The sequence below is a fragment of the Aphis gossypii genome, chromosome 3 (genome assembly GCF_020184175.1).
Source record: "Aphis gossypii isolate Hap1 chromosome 3, ASM2018417v2, whole genome shotgun sequence".
NCBI classification, from domain to species: domain Eukaryota; kingdom Metazoa; phylum Arthropoda; class Insecta; order Hemiptera; family Aphididae; genus Aphis; species Aphis gossypii.
In genome coordinates this window covers 44470173-44494053 of record NC_065532.1, presented here as the reverse complement: position 1 = coordinate 44494053, position 23881 = coordinate 44470173, and the positions used below count along the sequence as shown (strand labels likewise).

The 23881-nt window shown below is 28.4% G+C and overlaps 1 protein-coding gene across 1 annotated transcript in view; it reads right to left on the bottom strand.

Annotated features, from left to right (window-relative positions):
* Positions 1–23881, bottom strand: part of LOC114128341 (protein O-mannosyl-transferase TMTC2-like) — a 256521-nt gene that overhangs the window by 38182 nt on the left and 194458 nt on the right. The window contains exon 7 of the mRNA XM_050205030.1: positions 22691–22776. Coding sequence (XP_050060987.1) covers positions 22691–22776 — 86 coding nt within the window. The remainder of the gene's footprint in view (positions 1–22690; positions 22777–23881) is intronic.

The window sequence follows — 23881 nt, the reverse complement described above, 5'->3', positions numbered from 1 at the left end:
AAGTTTAATTTCTTTTTTACTGTTATAATTTTTTTAACCAAAATGCATTTTTAATTTTATATTTTGAAGATTTTTTAAAGTACACAATAAATAAATACATAAATGCGGAACATTTAGTTAATTATTTATAACGTATACTGTACACATGTATTTAAAGATAAGATGATTATCCGAGTAGTGAACAAATATATATTACTTTATAGCCCTCTACTTTAGTCATCTAGTATACTTTAATAATTTTAATGAATTAATTACTTCTCATTTGAAATTAAATTTGTATGTACCCTAATACATCACCCTAGTTCTCCAAAAAATATTTTAGTTTGGAATATGAAATTAAAAGTGTAATGTACTACGATAAAAATCTTAAAACCTTAGGTTTTCTTCAAAAAAAATATGCAATGGCAACAAAATGTATTAAAAATGTTAATTTTTTAAACAATGATTAAATAGACACTTAAATAGATCAGCTTAGATACATTGTAACGTCAGTGTACATCTATAATTTCAACTATAACTTATTTTTACATATTTAAATTAAGTTTTAAAATTACTTCAAAATTGGCCGAATAAAAAAAATGGTATCTATAGGTGTAAGGATTTATGAATAATTTTAAGTAAATAATAAAAAAAAAAACTATGGATATGCTTCGAAGATACTGAATTTTCAGATTAAAATAACGTACTGTAGAATATTAAGTCAATATTGTATTCAAGTCATTCCATCGCAGATTCGCAAAAAAAATTAATACCTATATCTACTAGTAGTATAATTTATACTGCTATGAGTTACAAGTCTAACAAAAACTTTGAATTAGTCACCTTCGATCAATTTTTTTTTAAAACCACATTAAAACTCGACGGATTATATTTCTTGCTGAAACCTATTCCACTGTCCTTACAACCACGCACGTATATTTCCGTATTAATGTATTAGAAACTATACATTGCATGCATTATTGTTATAGAACTTTTCGATAGATACTATTATTCAGCAAAATACAATGCATTTCGTCGTTAAAACGTTAACATGCAAGAGGTAATCGGAGTTCTCGTCGATCTTCTTCTAGTAATATACCGTATATTACAATATTGTACATCTTGTTGTCGGCCGATTGCAGGAACGTGCTTTGTAAACGGTTATCTACGTTTGGGTCGAAAACTACTAGACTACTACTACTATGTACACTAAATATATACCCTTCTGGGGGAACTGATGATTTCGCACAAAATAATCTACGGCCGTATATAATGTATATAAGACGACGATGGCTACGACCACTGTAATGCTACTAACACCACGGCCGTCAGCCTAAACGGATTTTGAAACACACACACACACACACACACACACACACACACACACACACACACACACACACACCACACACACACAACACACACACACACAACACACACACACACACACAACACACACACACACCACACACACACAACACACACACACACACACACCACACACCACACACACACACACCACACACACACACACACACACACACACACACACACACACATACACATAATACGAGTACCTACAACGCGGGCGTGTATATAATATAATCATTTTGATTAATTCACGACCATGGCCAAGACTCGTGTGCCAAAAGGTTTTAATCACGTGCACAATGTTCAGTCGACAGAGCAAGAGAGAAAACGGCCAATTTTGCCGGGTCTATACAATGCAAATAATATAAAAAATGTTGCGCGAAAACCTGCTGCTCAAAGCCAGCTCTCTTTCACATAAGAACATTTCTTTTGGTGATTTTTTTTTTAAAATTATATTAATTCGATTATTTTATTATATGAGGAACGATGATTATAAATTAATAAACATTCGCAAAAAACCATAATTTCTAAATGTGTTGAACCTCGCGCTTCGACCTTTTTCCAATAGGCTGCTGAAAAAGATACGATAAAGATTACAGTGTTTTGTAAATCCATGTACATAACGAGCCGTGAGAAATTTAAGTCCGAATCTCGCCGTATTGAAATTCACTCGACAGTACTTTTTGGGGTACAAATATCATTACATTCTGTTAGCATATTAACGTATAAAGCGGTGAACAAAAATAATATGATATCGAAAATGAGTTTCTAATTCTCGGCAATCAGAGTACATGGTACGAGAAGTAAGCAAACTAGACGAGACTAACATTTACCGTTGTGATTTGAGATACGGGAGTTTTGTTGGGTTGTCGAGTTATTCTGTGATTTCAAAGAAGCTTTCATTCTTATCAGTTTCTAACGAGATGGATATACCTCAACAGAAGGTGTCTTGCGTAACCTATTATGCGTCGTTACCTCATTAAATTATCTGGTTGGATGAGTTGCATCGAAAGCTTAGAGAAATATGTGCAAAAAAAAATCTCAACGAATCTCTTATTATATAATGGTCGGTGAACAGTTCGTGTAAGGCATTTATTTATTTTTTATATATAATATACTAATTGTAATTTTTAAAATCACTGGGGAGGAATAATTTAGTTGATATTCGTTTATAAATAAACTATAAATAAAGTTTTTTTGAAAAATATACCTATTTTATATGAAATAATATTATATAATAATAATAACCGTTGTTAATATCGCATCGGCTTTGTAATTTTCTTTCGACCTCGATATATGTAGTATACTATATTATATTATATCTATACAGTTGCCATTGTGGGTGTATAGACGACCATTTTGCCGGTAGAGTTTGTTTTTTCAATATTTATTATATACTTAACTTTGCGGGTATTATGTACAGCATGATATATACTTATATATGCCGCTACACTTGGCGATAATCATGGTGGGTACGATGAAAAATCAACAAACTTACAAAATAAACAAAGTTAAAATTCATTCGTCGTACTGTTAAAGTCAATGTTTTTGCTTTACTATTATTTTTAGATTACTGTTTTGGTTGCCTCTCGAATAGACACAATAAAAATAATAATATATTTCGTTGACTATATATTCAAAATGTTCAAAGCACAATTCCTACCATTTTTTTTTCAATCACTAATTAAAAGAAAATAAAGTTTTAAGCCAAATAACCGACTCGACCGAGTTTGCATAGTTGAACGTGAATAAATTATTTTTAATTCCACATCCTTATTGAAACGACTTTCCATTAAAATTTTTCAAAAACACGTTAACATAAATAAATACATTGACTTTAATGACTTTTTAATAATAGAACGCTTACAAAAACCATTTGTCAGTATAAAGTCTTAGGTTATTAATGCATTTTTTTTTCTTTTTGATAATGAATTCCAATTAAAATATTCAAAATTATGAGTGAATGGGAGAGTGGGAGTGAGAATGGGGTGGTTAAAACGAATCGACATTAAAGTTTCTAATTAATCAACATCGTCGGTGAATGTATTATTTGATGCTCTATAAAAATTAATTATTTAAAATTGAGTGAATAAAAATGTTGAAAAAAAAAAATAAAACCGAAAGAAAAAACTAATAAAAATAAATTCAACTATCTTATCAATCGGGAGTGAGAACATTCATTATGTATGATACATTGATTTTTAACGACCTGTCTTCATTTAGTAAATAATAATAATAAAAAAAAAATAATGAAAATAATATATTACATATAATATTAAAATACGATAACTATAATATACCATATAGTATTATACTCTACGTACCTACTTAAAAACGTATAGTTTTATACGTAGAGTGACGACTGACATGTTTAGTGAAATATTTTTGAGCTTTTATTTCGGATATGAATAAAATAATCTTTGAAATTTTAATTTCAAATTTTTTTTTTTTATTGTATTTAATTTGAAATTAATTTTTGTCTTTTTTGAATATCTACAATTGACATTTAAAGAGATTGAAATCGTAAATATTAATGAATTAATTCCAAGTCTATACAAATAAGGATGGGAATAATATCTGAATCAATTCACGAATATTAATACAAATCATGTTCAAATATAGAAGACAATACAAGCTGTAAAAAAAATAACTAATATTCATTATTTATCATTCTAATAAATAAAATTTATTCACGTGTTTTAAATGATAATTTTAAATGTGGATAAAATCAATTACGATATAATATAATATAAATAATAATGTTTTTATAATTTATTCAAATAACATAAATAGTTAACCTAAGACAACGTCAAACTTATTAAGCATGCACGCCCAGGACTATCGACCATAACAGCAACATCAATAATTATGAAAACAAAAACAAAAACAGTAGCATGCGTATCGTTTACGAGTAGTTTAGTATGTACATTTTTTGTATTTATTAAATGGTATTATGTAATGTCCATCAGTAAATAATTTATAAAGCAAAATTCTATTACATTGCCTCTATTATATAATCACGTATACATATAATTTATATATAATATTTATATCGCCCTCTGAGGACACATTAATGCATTTACGTTGTCATCGTAAATACGGTTTTGATATTAGGTTGTTAGGAAGAAAAAAAACATTAGTTAAAAAATATACATTTAAACGACAGTGGTTCTCAACCGGAATGACATGGATGAAGCATAGGAGTGACATATAATAACCACGGAAAAGAAAAAAAAACCATTAGAGAATAATTAATTTTTTCGAATAAAATCGTATTATTGCCACTAACATCGGAAAAACACAAAAATATAAATAATAGTGAGTAACACTAAACGGCATAACGGAAATATCATATCTTTATATAATTTCTAATTTATTCTTAAAGTCCGAAATGTCAGTGTTAATCTAACATTAAAACTAAAATAAAATGTGTAGTTATTATTATTATTATTATTTTTTTTTTGAGTACTGTATTCTTTCACAACACTTATATTTTTCTTTTAAAGTGTACACTTTAAACGATTTAATATTTTGATGTCAGCGCGACACTGCAGTATTGAATTTTCGTAGATAAGGGTGACATTAATTAAAAAAAGGTTAAGACCACTTTTATACAGAGTAAATTGTATTTTTATTCCAAAGCGAGTCTTATTTATGGTCTTATTGTATTGTACTTATACGATTTTAATCTCATTCATGAGGATACACACATAAATTGTTTTTTATAATCGTAATGTTTTCATCACATATAAAATGTATAGACAAAATTGTACAACGTATTCGAATTACTCTGTATATATATGTATGTAAATACACTCTATTATGGTTACCTGTAACACTAGTACGTAGAAGTTGACACTAGACAGGTATAGAATATAATTGTATAAATGACGTACATGAACAAATACATACTTCACAAAATTATTATAGTCAAGTACTATTAATTCTAACGTAAGTAGTTTGATGTTTAAGGGACAACAGTGAAGATAATTTGGAATAAATTTATGTTGCAATAAATTGTTACGACATTTGGCTAATGATCGAGTCATTTACCGGCCATTATCGAAACTATCCAAAGTATAAACTATAAAGTATACATATATATATTGTAGTGTATAAAGCATGTATATAGATAGACTGTATAATTCATGAGTAACCAGATACCTATCGGTATTATCCCTATTTGTTTAATTAAGATATCCATAGCCTTTCACTTAGGTCACGGTTACTCTTTTACTATTTACATTATTCCCGGATAATAATATTTTTTTCTTGGCTAACCCAATTAGTAATCGCAACTCACTTACATAACTTTAACTATTATCAAAACTATTATTATATTGTAAAAACATAGATATGGTATGATATGATATGATATAAAATCGTATTTATGCGCTACGAAAATGCGATAATCATAATGCATATATGCATTTGAAAAACCATGTATTTTAAATGACGTTAGATCCTATATGGTTGTATTTAAATATATATAGTATGTACTATTCTTACTTTTAATCGTTTCAGCTTGTATTCATCAACACTGAATGTTTTCACTGGCTGGCTTTATTCATACTAGGTATCAAAACTTTTGGATCATAAAATGTAGAAAATATTCATTTTTGACAGGCCACCCTGAATTTATGCAAAGAATTTTCATATATTTATTATTTTTATAACAATTATAAAAAATTAATAAATATACATATATATTATATGTAGGTACTTATCAAATATTAATTTGTTGTTTTGTATCCAGTTCCTATATAAATGCAATTTTAAAAGCATTTTTTTCATCCCCGTTTGTAAATAAAATATTATTCCCACCTGATACAACTTTTAGACAGAAATGCCAAATATTGAATTAAAATCAGTACATCGATTATTATTATTTTTTTGATAGTACCTACCGCAAAATCTCTTCTTATATTTTTCAACTTTGAACGCCACCGACGTCATTCAATTATCGTACGTATAATGCACATATCTACGTTTAACTGTACTCGGGAGACGTATATATTTCTTTAATGCGTAAAAAGGTTTTCATTTCAAAATGTTTAACTGTCAATAATAAAAATGCTATTAGAGCCGTACGACGAGCGTAGTATAATATATAACAACGCGAAGAAAAAAAATAAGATAATTTAATGGCTATTTGAGTTTGAAAAATACATACTATGTATATAATATAGTTTAACAGCAGAGAATAGAAATATATAAGTAAGCACTATTACGTTACACAGTATATAAGCTCGTCCGTCGATCGTAAGGCGCAATAATAAGACTGACGATGCGAATTTTAACAGGTAAATATATGCGCGTCGATAAATTGTCGTCTCGAAGAAAAAAACGCCGAAAGAAGATCGCAGTCTGCAACAAACGACGGTTCACGTTGTAAATTATTCATGACTTTAAGTAATGCCAATGATATTATTATAATTTTTTTTTTTTTTTAAACAAATTATCTCCAATTCTATTTACGTTACTTTTTGGTGATGGAGTTACTGATACAATGTTTGTTTGTTTATCATTATTTATTGATTTTACGAAATCATTGAATTATATAAAAAAAAAATAATAATAATAATAATAATAATAATGCACTATACCATCTTATTTTAAGTGGGAATTTAGATTTTAACTTTCAATGTCATTTATTACGCCAACGACGACTTGGTAGGAAAAAAAAACCGTTCAAAAGTCAAAATGAATATTTTTATGCGTCAGTTCACTTCCTGTCGTACAGAATAAGTTAGTTTTTTTGAGAAAATGTTTTAAATAAATAAATAAAAAAAACTTACATAATATATATGCATACAGCAGATCACGTCACTAAGCATAAAAAGTTATAAAGGCATCCGTCCAGCGTAATACACTGTCTCCGAAAAGAAAAAAAAAGAAAAAGAAAAAGCTTGAAAAAAGAGAACGTCACGTCACGCGATGTATAAACAATTTAAGGCGAATTAATTCGTAATACTCTTGAACCCGAACGCGTAAAGAGATCGAATCAAGCTCACACCGTCTCAGTAACTCGTATACATACTACGCGTTATAATAATATAATTATAATAATCATAATAATAATAATAGTAGTAGTAATACAAGTCGTATGCATGTGCGACAGTCTTTGCGTCTTTCATCGTATATATATATACGACGTGAAACGCTAATTAATCTGGCTTAGAATATTATTACTATTATTAATAAATTTCTCGACTTGGCACTCGCGATATATAATTTATAACGGCGCGCTCGTGGCGGGGGTGGTATGATTTCGCGTCACCGGCGGACGAGGAAAGCGGCGTCGGTGGAAGGGGGTGGTCCGCAACGAGAGGGTTATTATAGCGAACAACGAAAGACGGGGTGCGGTCTGCGGAAGGGTTGAGACAAGCTGACGGTGTATTAACGCGCCGTGTAATTTTCAATTTGGTCGGATGACGCGCATACCACCGTCGACTTTGTCGTCGTCGCACATTATATTATAATATATATTAATAATAATAATAATAATAATAGTAATACACGCGTATATATATGGTGCATACTACAATATAACACGGCGAGAAGAGCGCCGCATGTGGAGAGGTAAATTGTTTTAAAGGCACCGTCGTCCCATAAATTGAATTCGGTGCGACCTAATTAATCTCGTCACACGTCACCCCTCCTTCCGCTGTCACTCTTTCTCTTCGCATATGTGTGTGTGTGTGTGTGTGTGGTGTGTGTGTGTGTGTGTATGTGCATTAGGAGAATACCTAACTAAGCTACAGAACCGTCGCTCATATGCAGTATGGCGATGGTTGGTGAGAGGGTAGTGGAAGTTCAGCCGAAGATCCGCAAGTGAAGGTTTTCCTTAGAGAGGATATATATAAATAGCCCACTGGCGGCTGCAGGTTTCTCGCGGGTGTTATGACGTTAAATTATAATATATATATATGTATGATATACCGAGTGAGCGCGGAGACGTTCTGACGGCGGCGGTTAATCACGAGAGTTTGTTCTTCGTCGAGATTGCCATGCACATATAATATTTAATTAGACGACAGCAGTATGAACATATATATATTAATAATACAGGAAATGATAAATTTTCTGAAACCAACGACGCGATTCGACTTGTTGATTTTGTACGACTTAGTGTCCGTGACTGGGAGAGTGTTGCTCCGAAGTCGACGATATTATTTACCGTCGTCGTAGTTTTACCCAAGAAATATAACTCTCTCGTTGCATATTATAAATTATAATTTAATATGCATATCTGCCTTACTCTATATATTATTGTAAATCTATTTTACAGAGCTAAAAATTATTTTACGTTTATGTCAAGTTGCGGAAATGAATGAATGTAGATATGTACATAATATTATGATATATATTATTACTTTAAGGGTAAAGATTTTCATTTCAACTTATCTCAATGATTTCGGTAGACTATTTCTACATTTCATAAATAATACTGTGAAAAGAAAACACGACGTGTAAGTTATTGAAATAAAAAACTCGAATTTTATAGCACGATTAAGGACGAACGAAAACCTTTTTAGTATACGTATAAAATAATTTATATTATTTAATATAACCTGAACCTAGTTGAGCTTTGTCCGAAAAATCCATGGCTGTCTATGATTAGTAAAAATATATTAACCACACGATATAACACGTCATGGAAGTGAGTAAGCTGTATACATACGGTGAAATCATATAGTTCCTATAATTTACAAGTATGTTAATAACTCGTTGAGTGATTTTGAAGAATTTTATTGCGGTTTTATCTATGGGATTTGCTCAAAACAGCAATTTTTTGATTTTTGATAATAGTATTTAAATAGACCATATTATTTTGCTTCTGAACTGAATATTAGCATAACTCACCTGTATTTTTCAGGAATCAACTAGTAAAAATAAATATATTATTTTCAATAATAAGTCAATTAAGCCGTAATATATTTACTCTTATTTTAAATATAAACTAAAAAATTGGTTTTACAATAATCTATAGGAAAAAAAAAAAATACAATTAGGTATTTGCATAATAAATTAAAAAACGATTATTAAAAAATAAAATCGTCCACCCAAAATGTTTATTCATATGATAGTAATATAATAAGATTAAATTACCTTTTAAAAAATGCATAAAAATATGTCTTCGTCTTCTATTCTAATATTGTATTGTGTGTTATACGTTTTAAATAAATACTTCTACCTCTTGATTCCCATGAGAGGTTTTATCTTTTTGTAAAGAAGCGCTACATATACATCTAATTTTCATTAAAATTTTATCTTAATTTAATTATATTTTTAATATTATTAAAAATATCGATATATAATATATTATATCAATTATCTGGAATTCATTAATATAGAAATTCCGATAAATCTACGTTTACCAGTGCGCGTGGCAGGATATAATTAATAATATATTATGTATTCAAAGAGTTATTAAATAAATAGATGATGTAGGTATACCCATCAATATTTTTAAGTAAATTTGAAAACATAACTTACACATGATGAACTAAAAGTATTCTGTATGCATATATCATGTATGTATATAATATAATAATAATAATAAAAAAAAACACACGCGGGTAATAAGCGGATGGTTATTAATAAAGTTTTGTTTTTCGTGAAACACGTGTACACATTGAAATAGTTTTAATATAATAATATTGTCTGATCTTGCTTCAAACAAGTAATATTATACCATATGCTATGGTTAGGTTTAGGCATGGATGAAAAGTAAAGTTTTCCTTTAGTCGACCACGCAATAACTCTGTCATTCGGAGTCTCTAGACTAATAACAACATATATAATATGAACATATCATTATACTCGTATATGACAGAAGCGTAAATATTGAAAAATAAATAGTATTCATACGTTAGGTAACATAGTCGTTTGTGAGACTATAGTATGTTAGTATGTTGATAGGTACTTTATGCTATTTTATAAATAATATATAGTAGGGACTAGAAGCATAAGACTGGTCAAGGTAAGTACATTTTTTAGTTTTTCAACTATTATAGAAAATATAAGTTAAGTCGAAATTTAAAGTCATACTTTCATTATTATAAACTTATAAACGTTACATGCTTAAAAAATAAAAAGTACCTTTGATTAAAATGCAGATAAATTTTTTAAACTTAATTTAAAATGTTCACCAAAACACAATAAGCCGTATTCATAAAGGTATAGAGATAAACCAATACATACCTATATTATAATGCGAAAAGTAAATAGAAGAGTACCTAATTAATAGAAAAGAAGGCCGTGAAATTATAGATACTATTATTATATACCAATTATCAATGGGAGATGTGTATTATAATTCAAAACAATAGTTAACTTTATTTTTTACAAAAAAAAAAAAAATACGAAACAACTCTTTCAAAATAGGACAAATAAGCACGGTCCACGGGATCCACTAACGTTTTTAACACTACCTACTATAATGATACATCGGTCAACAGCATTTTTTATATTGAAGCCGTATACAAGTCACAAGTCATCATAACATCGATTGCCATGGTTATGCTCAATCATTATCGAGTCCCAAATTGGGATTCCCAGTATTATTAATAGAAGTTATTTATATTCATTTTTGTAAATAATTTTTTAAGATACCACTGCAATAAAATTATTTTTAAATGTTGAAATTTGTTATCTGACGCTTAATTGTCAACCAGATAACTCTTAATTCGGGGTTTGTTAAGATATTGTTGATATTTAAAAGCAATGTGTGTAGGTGAGACTATTGTAATTGTTTATGGGCATTTTTATTAATATGAATTTATTTTGATTTATTTTTTAAATCTACGAGTTTATAATTTTAATACGAGGAAAAAAAATAACGTGACTGTAAAATTAAAATTTGATTAGTAACTGCATGTATTATGGTTCACGGAAGAAATTTTTATTTGCTCAATTAGAATTTACTTTTTTTTTTTTTTTTTAATAAAAGTTACTCGTTATACTACATAGTAAATGGTAACTTGACTTTAAATTTTTAATTTGTTGATACTCATTCTTGTATATTATATTATATAAATGTATGTGAGTATGTACTCGTATAAAGGCATTATGGTAACTATAATAGGTTCACAGAAAACCTTGTAATTTCATTTAGTAAAAAAAAAAAATGGAAAAATATTTACTATAATTTATATCGTTATTCCGGCGTAGTGAGCTCTACAATAAATAACATTGTTTAGAACCAAATATAGACAAACACATAATGTTAAAATTACTTGTTATTAATTTGATAATATTAATATAGGTATTGTAAACTGGCCTAACCCGAAGGAGAGCACCTATATATTTATGCACCGATAAAACCGCACATGATATCCGTATGCTTACCGAGAAAGTGGTGTATAGTATACACATGATATTATTACTTTATAATATTGACTCAGATTCTCGATTTCGAGTTACCTTTCTACACACACCCACACACACAGATTTTATATATAATATAATATTATAATATCGTCATCCTCCGGTATACTGGTAAGCAACTGAAAACAAACTTATATAGCAATATCCATGTACGGATTAAACTTTGTTCGCGTAATATACAACACACGGTGTACAAGACTAAACCCCGGTATAAACCCATGTGTAATCACGCAGGTCTCCGACTGCGGTGTGCACTTCAAACACAAACAGAATTCAACAGTATCCGGACATTATTACTATTTCGCATTTCGTTCCGGACTTGGCGTTTCATAACGAATTTTCTAGGGAAAAAAAATTAGTTCTGGTAGAGGCCACGCACACTATACTATTATACTGCGGTATGATATATATATAATACTCGTATATATTATGGGTGGGATTTAATAACAGACCTGTGTTAAAAAAATATAAGTATAAATCTGCTCGAATTAGCAAAATGCAATAGTTTGAGACCACAAGTTCTAATATATATTATATTATCTTTGCTGCAGTAGGCTTTATGTTTGACTATTCCTTACATATAGATAATAATATTAATATAAACAATTATTATATATGTGCTGCAAACCGTGTCTACTAGCTGTTCTAGCAGACTTATATTAATTATATATTCGATTACAGTATTACGTCGGTATATTTTCAATTTAATTACTACAATATTATAATAAAGTGGTCCCCGGTTTCGATTTAGAAAGATATAATTTCTAAGCTATAAAAAAAACCCACCAATTCAATTTTTAGTCGAGTAAATTTCAGTTTAAATATTGCAAATTAATGCAACGTTTATTGCAGGTATATTTTTGTTTAATGCTACACCAATTTGAAACATTTATATTATAATTCAACGTACAATATGTGTCCATTTATTGATATTTTAAAGATATGACATATATTAATATACATTTTTTTCACGTCACTTCATCTGAAACGAAACATATCTGACAACTTACAAAAACTTTTTACAAAGGTCTTTATTATATTTGTTACACATCGTGGTTTTAAAATACAATATACAAAAAGTTGTCGATCATAAAATATCCTAACGTAAAGCGCAAAATACTTTCTAGAAGCTATCACGATTTTGTGATATTTTCCGATTCATTAAACACTTTTAATTTTTATAGTAGCGTTGTAAATCGACGAACTTGAAATAAAACGAAAAACGGTTGTTGTTCGTGGGATTTACGATACACACGCGTTGTAAAATTTTGGCTCAAAAAAGAAAAACAAATTGCAAAAGTTTTGGATTCGATATTTTCCACTACATTAAATAAACGGAATAGTTCAATCTCAGTTTTGCGAAATTATTATTGCTTTTGATGATTGCGTTTATAGCAATAAAGGTCGTAAATTCGTATCGTGTTTCAGTAAAATAATAAAACTGACTTATTTGAAATAGTATGAACATTATTGAATAGCTAATATTTATAATGGCTTATAATGTGTTGAACAAAAACAAATTGTATTTTAAACGTATATAAATGCAACATTGCTGAAGAAAAATAGGAATCAATATAAATAAATCAAACGTTTTTTTTATTGTGCAAACAGTGGAATGTACTGACACAATAAATATCATATAGGTAGTTATATCGTTAAACATAATTAAGTAAAAATATATCCATATTACCATTTTCGAAGATCTTCATAAAAAAAAATAAGTGTAAGCATACTAACATTGGGGCGGGGAGTGTTGTGAAAATATAATTTAAAAGGAATAATAACTTATACATACCAACAATATCGTCGTATTAAAAAAAAAAAACTATTATGATCAGAACTCGATTGTGATAACGCTCGCTTGCGTTCATTCAAACATTTTCATAGGGTTTTTTCTTATTGTGTTTAAAAAATAACGGATAATATTAGAAAAAAGCTCTTCACTGTTGTATACTAATATTATACACCTACACTTTATAGACTCGTTTTCCAATATCTGAAATATCGCTATAGGTGATGCTTTTTGTGACACTTGTGTCCTTCTATTCGAAAAAAAATATGGTAACTATTGGTAATATGATTTTCACCAAACATTGAGAGATAGTGAAGACTGTAATAAAGAGTAGAAGGAGAAAAGCTATATGGAAGAGAGGCATGCGGGGGTACAGGTAAAAAAAGATATTGGGCACATAGCACATTTGAACATTTTTAATGTATAATATTAAACTAACATAATATATATATTTTTTTTTTATCATAAGACGTTTTGGATGCAATCGTTATGAGATATTTTATCGTCAACGTTTTACGAGCGCCGTTAAGTTAAGTTTGATTTTCTTTGCGCATGATTTTGCGAAGCGTACGATTTCTGCGGGTGATGGATTGGTCTGTGGCGTCAAGGTATTGTTGTGTGATTTCGTAAAATCAAAAAGTCAAATATTTTTCGAAACGTCTGAAAGGTTAACCGTTGCAATTTACTGGGATTCAGTTCGAAATGTACTCGTCGTTCGTGCTGAGTCGAAGTAATACGATATGCATCAGTATATACAGTCGAAACAGTCGAGAAAAACACGAAAATTCATTCGTCAAACGAGTTAAAAACTGAAAAGTAACTCGACGCTGGTTTATACTATTATATAATAATATTGTCAATATGTCGACTTTTGGATAGCACACACATTCGGATTGCATTGAAATTTAACGATCCCGACAAAGGTCCCTACCTTGCATTTCAAATTTGTAATTAGCCGTAAATATAATTTATTAAATTTGTAATTAAAACGCGATATGACTATTTTCTAAAACTAGTTTACAATTTTGTCTATCTCTTTCTACTCATAGATACGTGATAAAGTTGTAAACTTTTAAATTATACGACGAATACCTACTGTTAGGAACCTTTGTAATTAGCAGACATTTGTTTTTATTATACCAAACTAAATCTTCATTAAACTTAATATAGTTAACAGATAGATTTATATTAATGACTAAACCGTTAGATAGCTCGAATTTATAGGAAAACCTACTGTTGTGTGTTCATTTTAATTATTTGGATGAAGTTGACCATTATGGAGTGTTTTTATTGTATGTTGAACAATCTCGTAGTGAGTATATTATATAGGGTGTAAAAACAAAAGTTACATGTTGTAACTTGGTAAGTGGAATATAAATTCAAGTATGTCTGACCTCATTGATAATATTACGTAAAAACGCTTGACAAGAGTTTAACTCAATAGTTTGACAGGACAAACTGAAAACCGTATTTTCCGTGTACAACAAAATAAATATAATATTGTATGCTCTAACGGCAACGGTGTCTGAATAATATAGTATATTATATTATTATAATAATGATTTATAAAATGTATGGGTACTATTAAGTCAAAATAAAAAATATGATTTATAAGCCAAATATGTTATCTATTTGTTAATTACAAACACTTTCAATAATGCTTTAGTATATAAAATAATTTAATTTAATTTAATTTAATTTTTCAAAATAAAGTACCATAGGTACCAACAATTTATTTTCTTTAGAAGGTATAAGTTTATCAAACATTGTAAATATTATTAAAATGTAATATAAATTTATTTTTATTCATATAATTATAATATGTTAAGATTTACATTTATAATTATTCGTGGAAATCATTAAGATAAATATAAATAAACCCCGTTCTATTTATATTACTATAAGTTTATGAATCAAAATGTTAAATTCTAATTATTGCTTAGGTACTTCATCAACTTTTGAAATAGCTTTACGAATCGATAAGGTGACTACGAGGTAAAAAGTTTAAAATAAAAATAAAAACGAATGAACATTGATGACATAATTTCTGTTATAAAAATAATCCAACGTACTGATTTACTAAATTAAGATGCCACATCCGTTTTGTGAAATTATTTGTTTTAAGAAATGTAAATGGGAACTTTTACGGTGGAATATGATAAAAAAAATCAATATAGCTTTGTTGAAATATACGCTACAACTTGATATCGTATTATCACTTTTCATTTTAGACGTCCACATTGAAGAGCACGGAACAAAAAATATGTCCGAAATAAGACACAAACAAAAGTTGGTAGGTAAAATAATATAAATTGTATTTAATAATGTTTTCTTTAATTAAATTAACATAAAAAATATTAAAATATATAAAATGTGTAGTCTAGCACAATATCTAAAAAAAAAATGTAAAAGATAGTAGTTCTTTTCGTGAAATATTATACTAGATAATAATCATCTTCTTCTTTATATTTTACAAAAAAAAAAAAAAAATGAGAGAGATGGACGATTTTATTAAGCAGATATTATAATATACACAAGTATGTACATAGCTGTTAAATATATAAGTGTATTAAATTACTCAAGTAAAATGGTTGCCAGACAACATTGAATTATTAACCGTGGGGGGAGGGGAAGCATAATACTACTGAATATAAATAATTATATTTCTGATTTGATTTGAAATTTATATGAGTTTGTTTGTATTTTATTGAATTTCTAGTGGCCAATATCATCGTAAAACGTATATAATTATTAAAATAAATAATTTCAGCGGTGACGAATTAAAAATTTTTTTGTGAAGTAAAATTTAAATTTTGTATTCCAACCTGTAATCTAAAATCCACTCATACGTAACGTTCAAAATATCTATTATGTTTACTATACGGAAAAGACGGCGTACTGAACTTGGAACGTGTGCTTTAATATTTTAGGCATCAAGCGTCAACTATAGGTATAATACACCTTATTTAATTTTGTTTTCCTACAAACTTCTAATACCAACACCCGTCTAACCACAACCATTCGAGAAGTGTAACGATCACTTATTATGATATATAAGTTCGGCGCTATTATATAATTATTCTATTACTAAATTACATACCGGTCGACTAGAATAAAAATAATTGTTTTGAGTCGTGCCATCATTACCCGTTTTAAATATATAAAAACTCGGGAGTGTATCCCTCTGCTAGATGCGTACTTTTGAGTGGCTATTATTTTATTTCCATTGTCGAATTTATTTGTATTTATATATACAATATACATTGCGTTTGTTGTTTACGAGCTGAGATATTGTTAAGAAAACGTTGTTTACTGCTACATCTTCATCTATCTTTCTATCCACTTTCTCTCTTTCTCTCTCTCTCTCTATATATATATATATTTTATTTTTTTTTTTCAAAACTTTTCTCCCACTTAGTAATAAAGTTATTTTTTATGTGTTTATTTCTTTTGTCAGCTATTTGTCCTCATGCTTGCGAATCCAGGAGGTGTACAATATTTCCGATTATGGGTAAAGTTTTCCTGCAAAGGATCCAATTACAGTTGCAATTCAAGGCTTATGTGGATTTCAGTTTCGATTCGGGAGACCTCGTATAGTTTTATGTTTAACCGGATTTATAGTCACGAGAACGGCTCTCTGATTTTAGACCAAAATGAAATTCTCTGGACGAAAACGTTGTGACTATTGTTATAAATAAAAAATTCGAAAACGAGTTAAAAAAAATATATTTTTATAAATAATTTAATAGTATAATAGAGTGATATTTGAATGTACTTAATATTTTTTCTAAATAGTCGACAGCCAACGGAGAAAAACCAAATAAAATGAAAAACCGTTATGCAACATTGTTTGCCAACATAATATACAATTACGAATTATTAGAGAATCATATTATTATATTAATGTAAGAATAATATCATTGTTAAAATAAAAAATTAAGGTGCCCGACATAAGAATAAACTCCGAGGCAGTTAAAGAATTTATAGAGGTATTTAATTATTCACGAAGGATGTAAAATGTTAGTTATTATAACCATAAGATACGCTTCAGATTCGGAATTCATTTAAAACAAAAGGCTCATGTAGGTAGATACAAGTAGAAAATTTGTCATAAAAACTCATGTTATAATCGAAAGCATTGTTTCAGCATCACGAACGAGCAAAAAACAAATAAGTAATGTATATGATAAGGTCGTTTTCAGCGACATATCTGGAGATACTTTTGCCTAGGGAAACTTGATAACAATATGGCTATAATAATATTTTACAGGGTGGTTTAATGTATATTATCATGCTGTTGTTGAACTATACTAAAATTTAAAACGAAAATCGTGCGGTTGGATATTCTGTATAGTGTATACATGTACAGTAGGTTACCTATTGTATATATAATATGCAGACATGTGATAATATTAGCTTAGCAGAAAACGATAACGCCAGTAAAAAATATGCATATATAATTTTTATATATATTGTGAATGTAGAATATACTATAATATGACAATTAAATTGTAACCGTCATATTACCATTATGTTAATGTTTTTTTTTGAAACTCTTTTTACACGATTTGAAGTACACGGTACATAATATATTTGATAAAAAAAAAAATAAGTTTGTTTTTCTAGATTGTACCGTTAAAATTTTCCAAGTTTATTGACGTAAAAATATATTTTTTTAAAACACACACATTTATCGGAAAATTACTATTAAGTAATAATAAAAAAAAAATTGCTTTGGTTATTATAGTACGGTGATATCTATGTATTTATGAGTACCATTATTGGATTTTATTATTAGCGCGTTTTACAGTTTTCGTTAAAGTCGACTTCCACGTGTGGTTTTTATAGTTTTATCATAATATACTATGAAACACAACAATACATGTTTGCATCTGAATATTTTTATCTATGCGTTATTGTCTGATAAACATTTTTATTATCTTTAAATATTTGTAACGATGCAAAAAGGTTAAGGTGTAGGTCGAAAAAAATTACCGATTTTGTTTTGCGTACTCTGAATGCGATTTTTACGTTAACTATATTTATTTATTCGGGTATAACAATAAAATATGATACGACTAAATCCCGAGATCTGATCGATTTTTTATGACTGTAGTGTAATATATATAGTATTACCACATTATTGCGTTTTTCTTGTTTTACTGTGATCGCTATTCACGAGCTTAGTCGGTTTTACTGTAATCGGTTTCGATTATCTCTATCGTTTTAACCGAAGTCCAGAAAGTTGAACTAAGTTGGTACTAGTATACGACATCATAATTTTAAGATTTTCTCACACGTTTTATTTATCATCAGGAAATATCATATATGATCATCTGTGCAATAATTCTTAAAAATCAAAATATATTTAATCTATATTAGGTTCCCATTTGATATGTTGCTACACTACTATGATATCGTTTGTTTTTACACATAAAAAAATGCACGTTTCTATAAGAAAAATTTAAAAGAAAAGAAAATCGTGATCAATAATAATAATGATAATAATCAGTATTTTAGACGTAGAATGTGTTTAGTGAGAACAATTTGCTCATTGAATTCGGTTTGAAAATAACCCATTTTGTTGTAGATATTTCTTTGAGCCAATATAGAATCAGAATGTTTCCGTAATAACGATAAAATATGAATAGCATAATTACAGTTATTGTTTCATCACTATATAGACTCGTGCATCATCGAATAACATCAATAACGCTAGCGGGTGGATCTAATATCCGAATTCTGAATATTAAATTTAAAAAACACTTTATTTCAAGACAAATATGTAACAGTATTTAAAATAAATAATTTCTAAATAGAATATTTTCCAGGCTTATTTGAACATTTTATTTCAATGTAACTACGTATAACGGATGATTTGGTATAATCAATACAATATTTTGTAGAAGAGAGGTATAAAAATGTACAAGACGTAGATATAATTTGGGATTCCTAAAATATCAAAAAAAAACTTGAAATATATAGAATATAAAAATTATAATAAAAGTAGTCGTATTGGATGTGATTTTCAGACGATTTATAAAACAGAAATGACGAAAACAACAGTACCTATAATTATTCCCCAGATGATACACGTTGCACCTCTATTATGCTCTTGCGGGGCGGGTCCATAAAAGGGATAAAAAAAACAGCGTGGAAATTATAAACTGCAGCTGTGGTATATACGCGCGAATACGTGCATATCATTATCATGCGCATATATATATTATTATAGACTCGTGCACTGGCCGTGATTTTGTGCCCGTGATTCAATTAAATGCCTTTTGTGTCACCAATATTGAATTTGAAATAAAAAAAAAACTCGACGTTTGAAAAGATATAAAATAATTTCTTTAATTTAAATTTTGAAACTCCCGCCCGTGTTCATTAAAACGCTATTGAACGTATTTCACGGGCAACTAAATAATGATATATATATATATATGATATTATTTTTGTGTCGAGACCGCAGTAAATTAATAATAGTATAATTTTGTTGCGACTACGCGACGTCGCGCCGTGTTTACATCGCAGACAAAACAGAGGACTGTAGTATTATAGAATAGTACATCGTAAAACTGCACAGTAAAAGTATCGATTTAAGCGAAAATCGTTATAGGTACAACATCATGTCGTTATCCTGGCGCGTTTTAGGTCTGTGGGCGATATTGTACTTTCGTTATAATATTATATTGTAATGAATATGGTAATGGCGATTACTGACGAACGCTAATGTTTCGTTAAACAATAACGGCCGACTGTATCGATTAATTTCGTAAACAATTATATTATTATTCGCGACTATTATGATTTGACGTTTAATTGAAATTTGTTAATGTACGACCGACTTTTGTTGATATTTATCGATGGTGAATTTATTCGTCTACAATGAATACGCAACTTTGGAACAATAATAATTGAACAGATATGATGAATAACACTATATAATATATAGTTCGAAAATAACAATTATAATCATTTATATTATTATTATTATTATTTTTTTTTTTGTAATTGCTATTATCTTCACTTGTAACTTGGTAAAAAAATATTATTTTTACATTATACAAGCTACAATGCCTACATATTTCCGTTTGTATAAATAATTCATTGTATTTCTACTGTTATTTTAAATCATATTCCTACAATGTTTTGAAAAAGTTATGTCATAAATAATAGGTAAATAATAATCAATACGAACTATTTAATCTCGAAAAAATCACACGTTTTTAAGTAATGGTAAAAATTAAATAACTATCCATATTATATCCATTACACAAAATATTAAAATACTCATGTGTTTTTAAGAAGAGCATATTTTTAATGCATATTGTTGCATGAACTATAAAGTTATGAAAATATATTATATTCACTCGTGATTTGTTATTCTATTACGATTTTATATTGTTCAAAATGTATTATACTGAAGCTATATAGTGACTAATTTACTTAATTTTTTTGCTATAACGAAATTTCACTCATACATAATATAGTGAGTTTAATTATCTAGAGTTATATTAATAAAAAATAAAATTAATATTATAAACTATAATAATTATATTATTACAGTAAAAACAAACCAAGACGGTCGTGTAGCTATAATGCCTATCCAAAGCGCCGTTTTAAAATAACTATGTAATCATATTTACATCAGCTTAATATTATATTAATGATTACGTGTATGACTAGTAACTAGTTGTAATATTTGATTAGATGATTGTCATTAATTGTAATAACTAACTTGAAATTATTATTTTTTCTTTTTTTAAAAAAAAAAGATTAATAATTAAGTTTAGGTCAAGTCTGTCGGGTAAGATTATATAATTTAGAACGGAGAACGAAGAAAATCAGTATTTCGAATATCGAGTTTTCAATAATTGAAATTTTAAACATTTAACTTGATGTTATTTACAACGTTTTGTATCAAATTACAAACATTGAAGCAACCATAAAATTAATTATTGTAACATAATATTAAAACGGTAGACGGTTTCGTCAACATTTAATTATATACTGAAATCCGCCAATTTCATAAATTCTCAATTAATAATAACAGTTCAAGGAAAGATCAAACCAGAAACTCCATAAAAAAACTAAAGTGTAATAATAAAAACACAATATAAGTATAATACCTATAATTCAATTATATTTTAAATTATTTATCTGTATGGGAATAATTACAAATAAAAATGGTGTTTCTACACATTTCGTTCTTCAATATTATATTAGAAAAAGTGAATATATATAATTATACCACATAAATAGTAGTATAAAATATGTAATTTTTTTTTAAGATTAATATAAAAAGTAAAAAAAAATCCACAATATTTAATACACGTAATTGATAAGTCATGATTTAATCAACAGATATAAAAATGTATTAACTTCTTGATTTATCAAATATTTAAACTGGAAATTTATTATTCAGTTTAATCATTCGAATTTGAAACAACATCAGAAGCAAATATTTGGATAATATGTATATTTTTTTTATGTTGAAAACCATAAACTTAATTCAGCTTATTTTTAGCTTTACAAATAATAAAAAAATGACTTATATTTTGTTTTTATTTTTGTAAAATGTAATGTATTATTATTGCTGTTTCCTTTCGTATAATAATTGTAACTTTGAGTTTTCTAATAAGCCTTTAATATACTTTTGTCAACTATATTTTACGTATACAATTATGTAACCTTATTTTTTAACGCACAACCTTGATTATTTTGGTGATTTGTTGTGTAATTAAATATTTATTTTTATTTTTTATACGTAACGCTATAATAGTAGGTTTTGAAAACCCTAATTTTTTGTAGAAAAATGGACGTTATTTGTAAAAACTAACTTTATAAAATCTTTTATTTTTAATACCACAAAAATAACCAGAACGGTCGTTAAGAGTTATAAATCATAGTTTTTTAGGCATTTAAATAATTATTATGATTTATCGACGTGTACAGTGTAGACAATGAATTTATATTTCAATGTTAATACAATAAATTGCGACGACATGTCTGTCATTTATAATCATACAATATTAAACTGCAGTTTGATTGTAATATAATGGAGAAAAAAATAAGCGCGAATGAATATGAAAATAATAATAATCTATATACACCAGTAAAATAATATAATAATTTCTACAAAAAATCATTTACCTGCTAGCGAGGGTCGGTACATTATTGCATTTTTGTAACTTGACACAGCTGCTTCAGCGTCACCTTTTTCACGCAGCAAATTCCCTCTGTAACATACATACATAAATAAGTGTAATTATATTATATATAAAGGTACGCACTATGATGACGTTGTTTAGTTGTACGATTCAGCATTGTTATTATATTATTATTATTATTATTATTATTATTATTATTATTATATTATTTGCGTACCCGTAAACCATCTCTCGGCTTTTCGGCGGAATGAACTAGAGCAGCGGCTGTCAAGTTGACAAATTGCCGTTGGAAAAGCTAAAACACGTCGGCACACGCGCCCGAGCGCAAAGAGCTAGAGCCGAATATTGTGTTCTATTAATCATATCGCTCGGGACAGACACACGCGTGACTAACGAAAATAAAAACGGAAGGAAACGACTGCGACGAGAGAACCGTGTAGCAATGCGCTTATAGAGAAATTTCACGCTTAGTTACACTACACGAACACACACATACACACACACAAATATATATGATATCATACTTGCGCGGTTTAAAGTCTATATAGCGTCCTTTTATAGTAATGATCGTTATTGCCAGTTTTTCCCTTAACATACCAGCACGGAAGAAATGATCGTTAGCAGTGGTGTAGGGCGTGAGAGACGACGAAAAAAGTGGTCCAAACGCGGATTGGGGCACAGCAACAAAATTTAATGGCACGCATATAATTTGTGTGGCTCGATCCGAATTTAATAATATCCGTGCTGAGCACTTAAGGCACTCGAAACTATAAATAAATATATATTAAAGGGTTTTACAGTAATTTACTTGTAATACGAAAGCAACAGGGGTAGGTATATATACAATAGTATAGCAGCAGCAGCAGCGTTTGAGTGCATTTATATTAATAACGTGATTTATATATATATTATTATAATAGGTATGCACATTATATAATAGTAGTTGAGTTCAATAGGAAAACATTTTATGCGGTCCTTGTACGATAACTGATACGTTTAAAAAGTATAATACAACATTATATCGTTTGTATGTGGATACACGTATTTTCAGTTGTACGAATATTAAAGTTAAAACAATATTAAATTTTAAAAATAGCGCCAGGTTAGGTTAGGTTAGGTTACATATTATGTAAATACACGATGTGTTTGAAGGGCCATAGTTGTCTTTGAATTA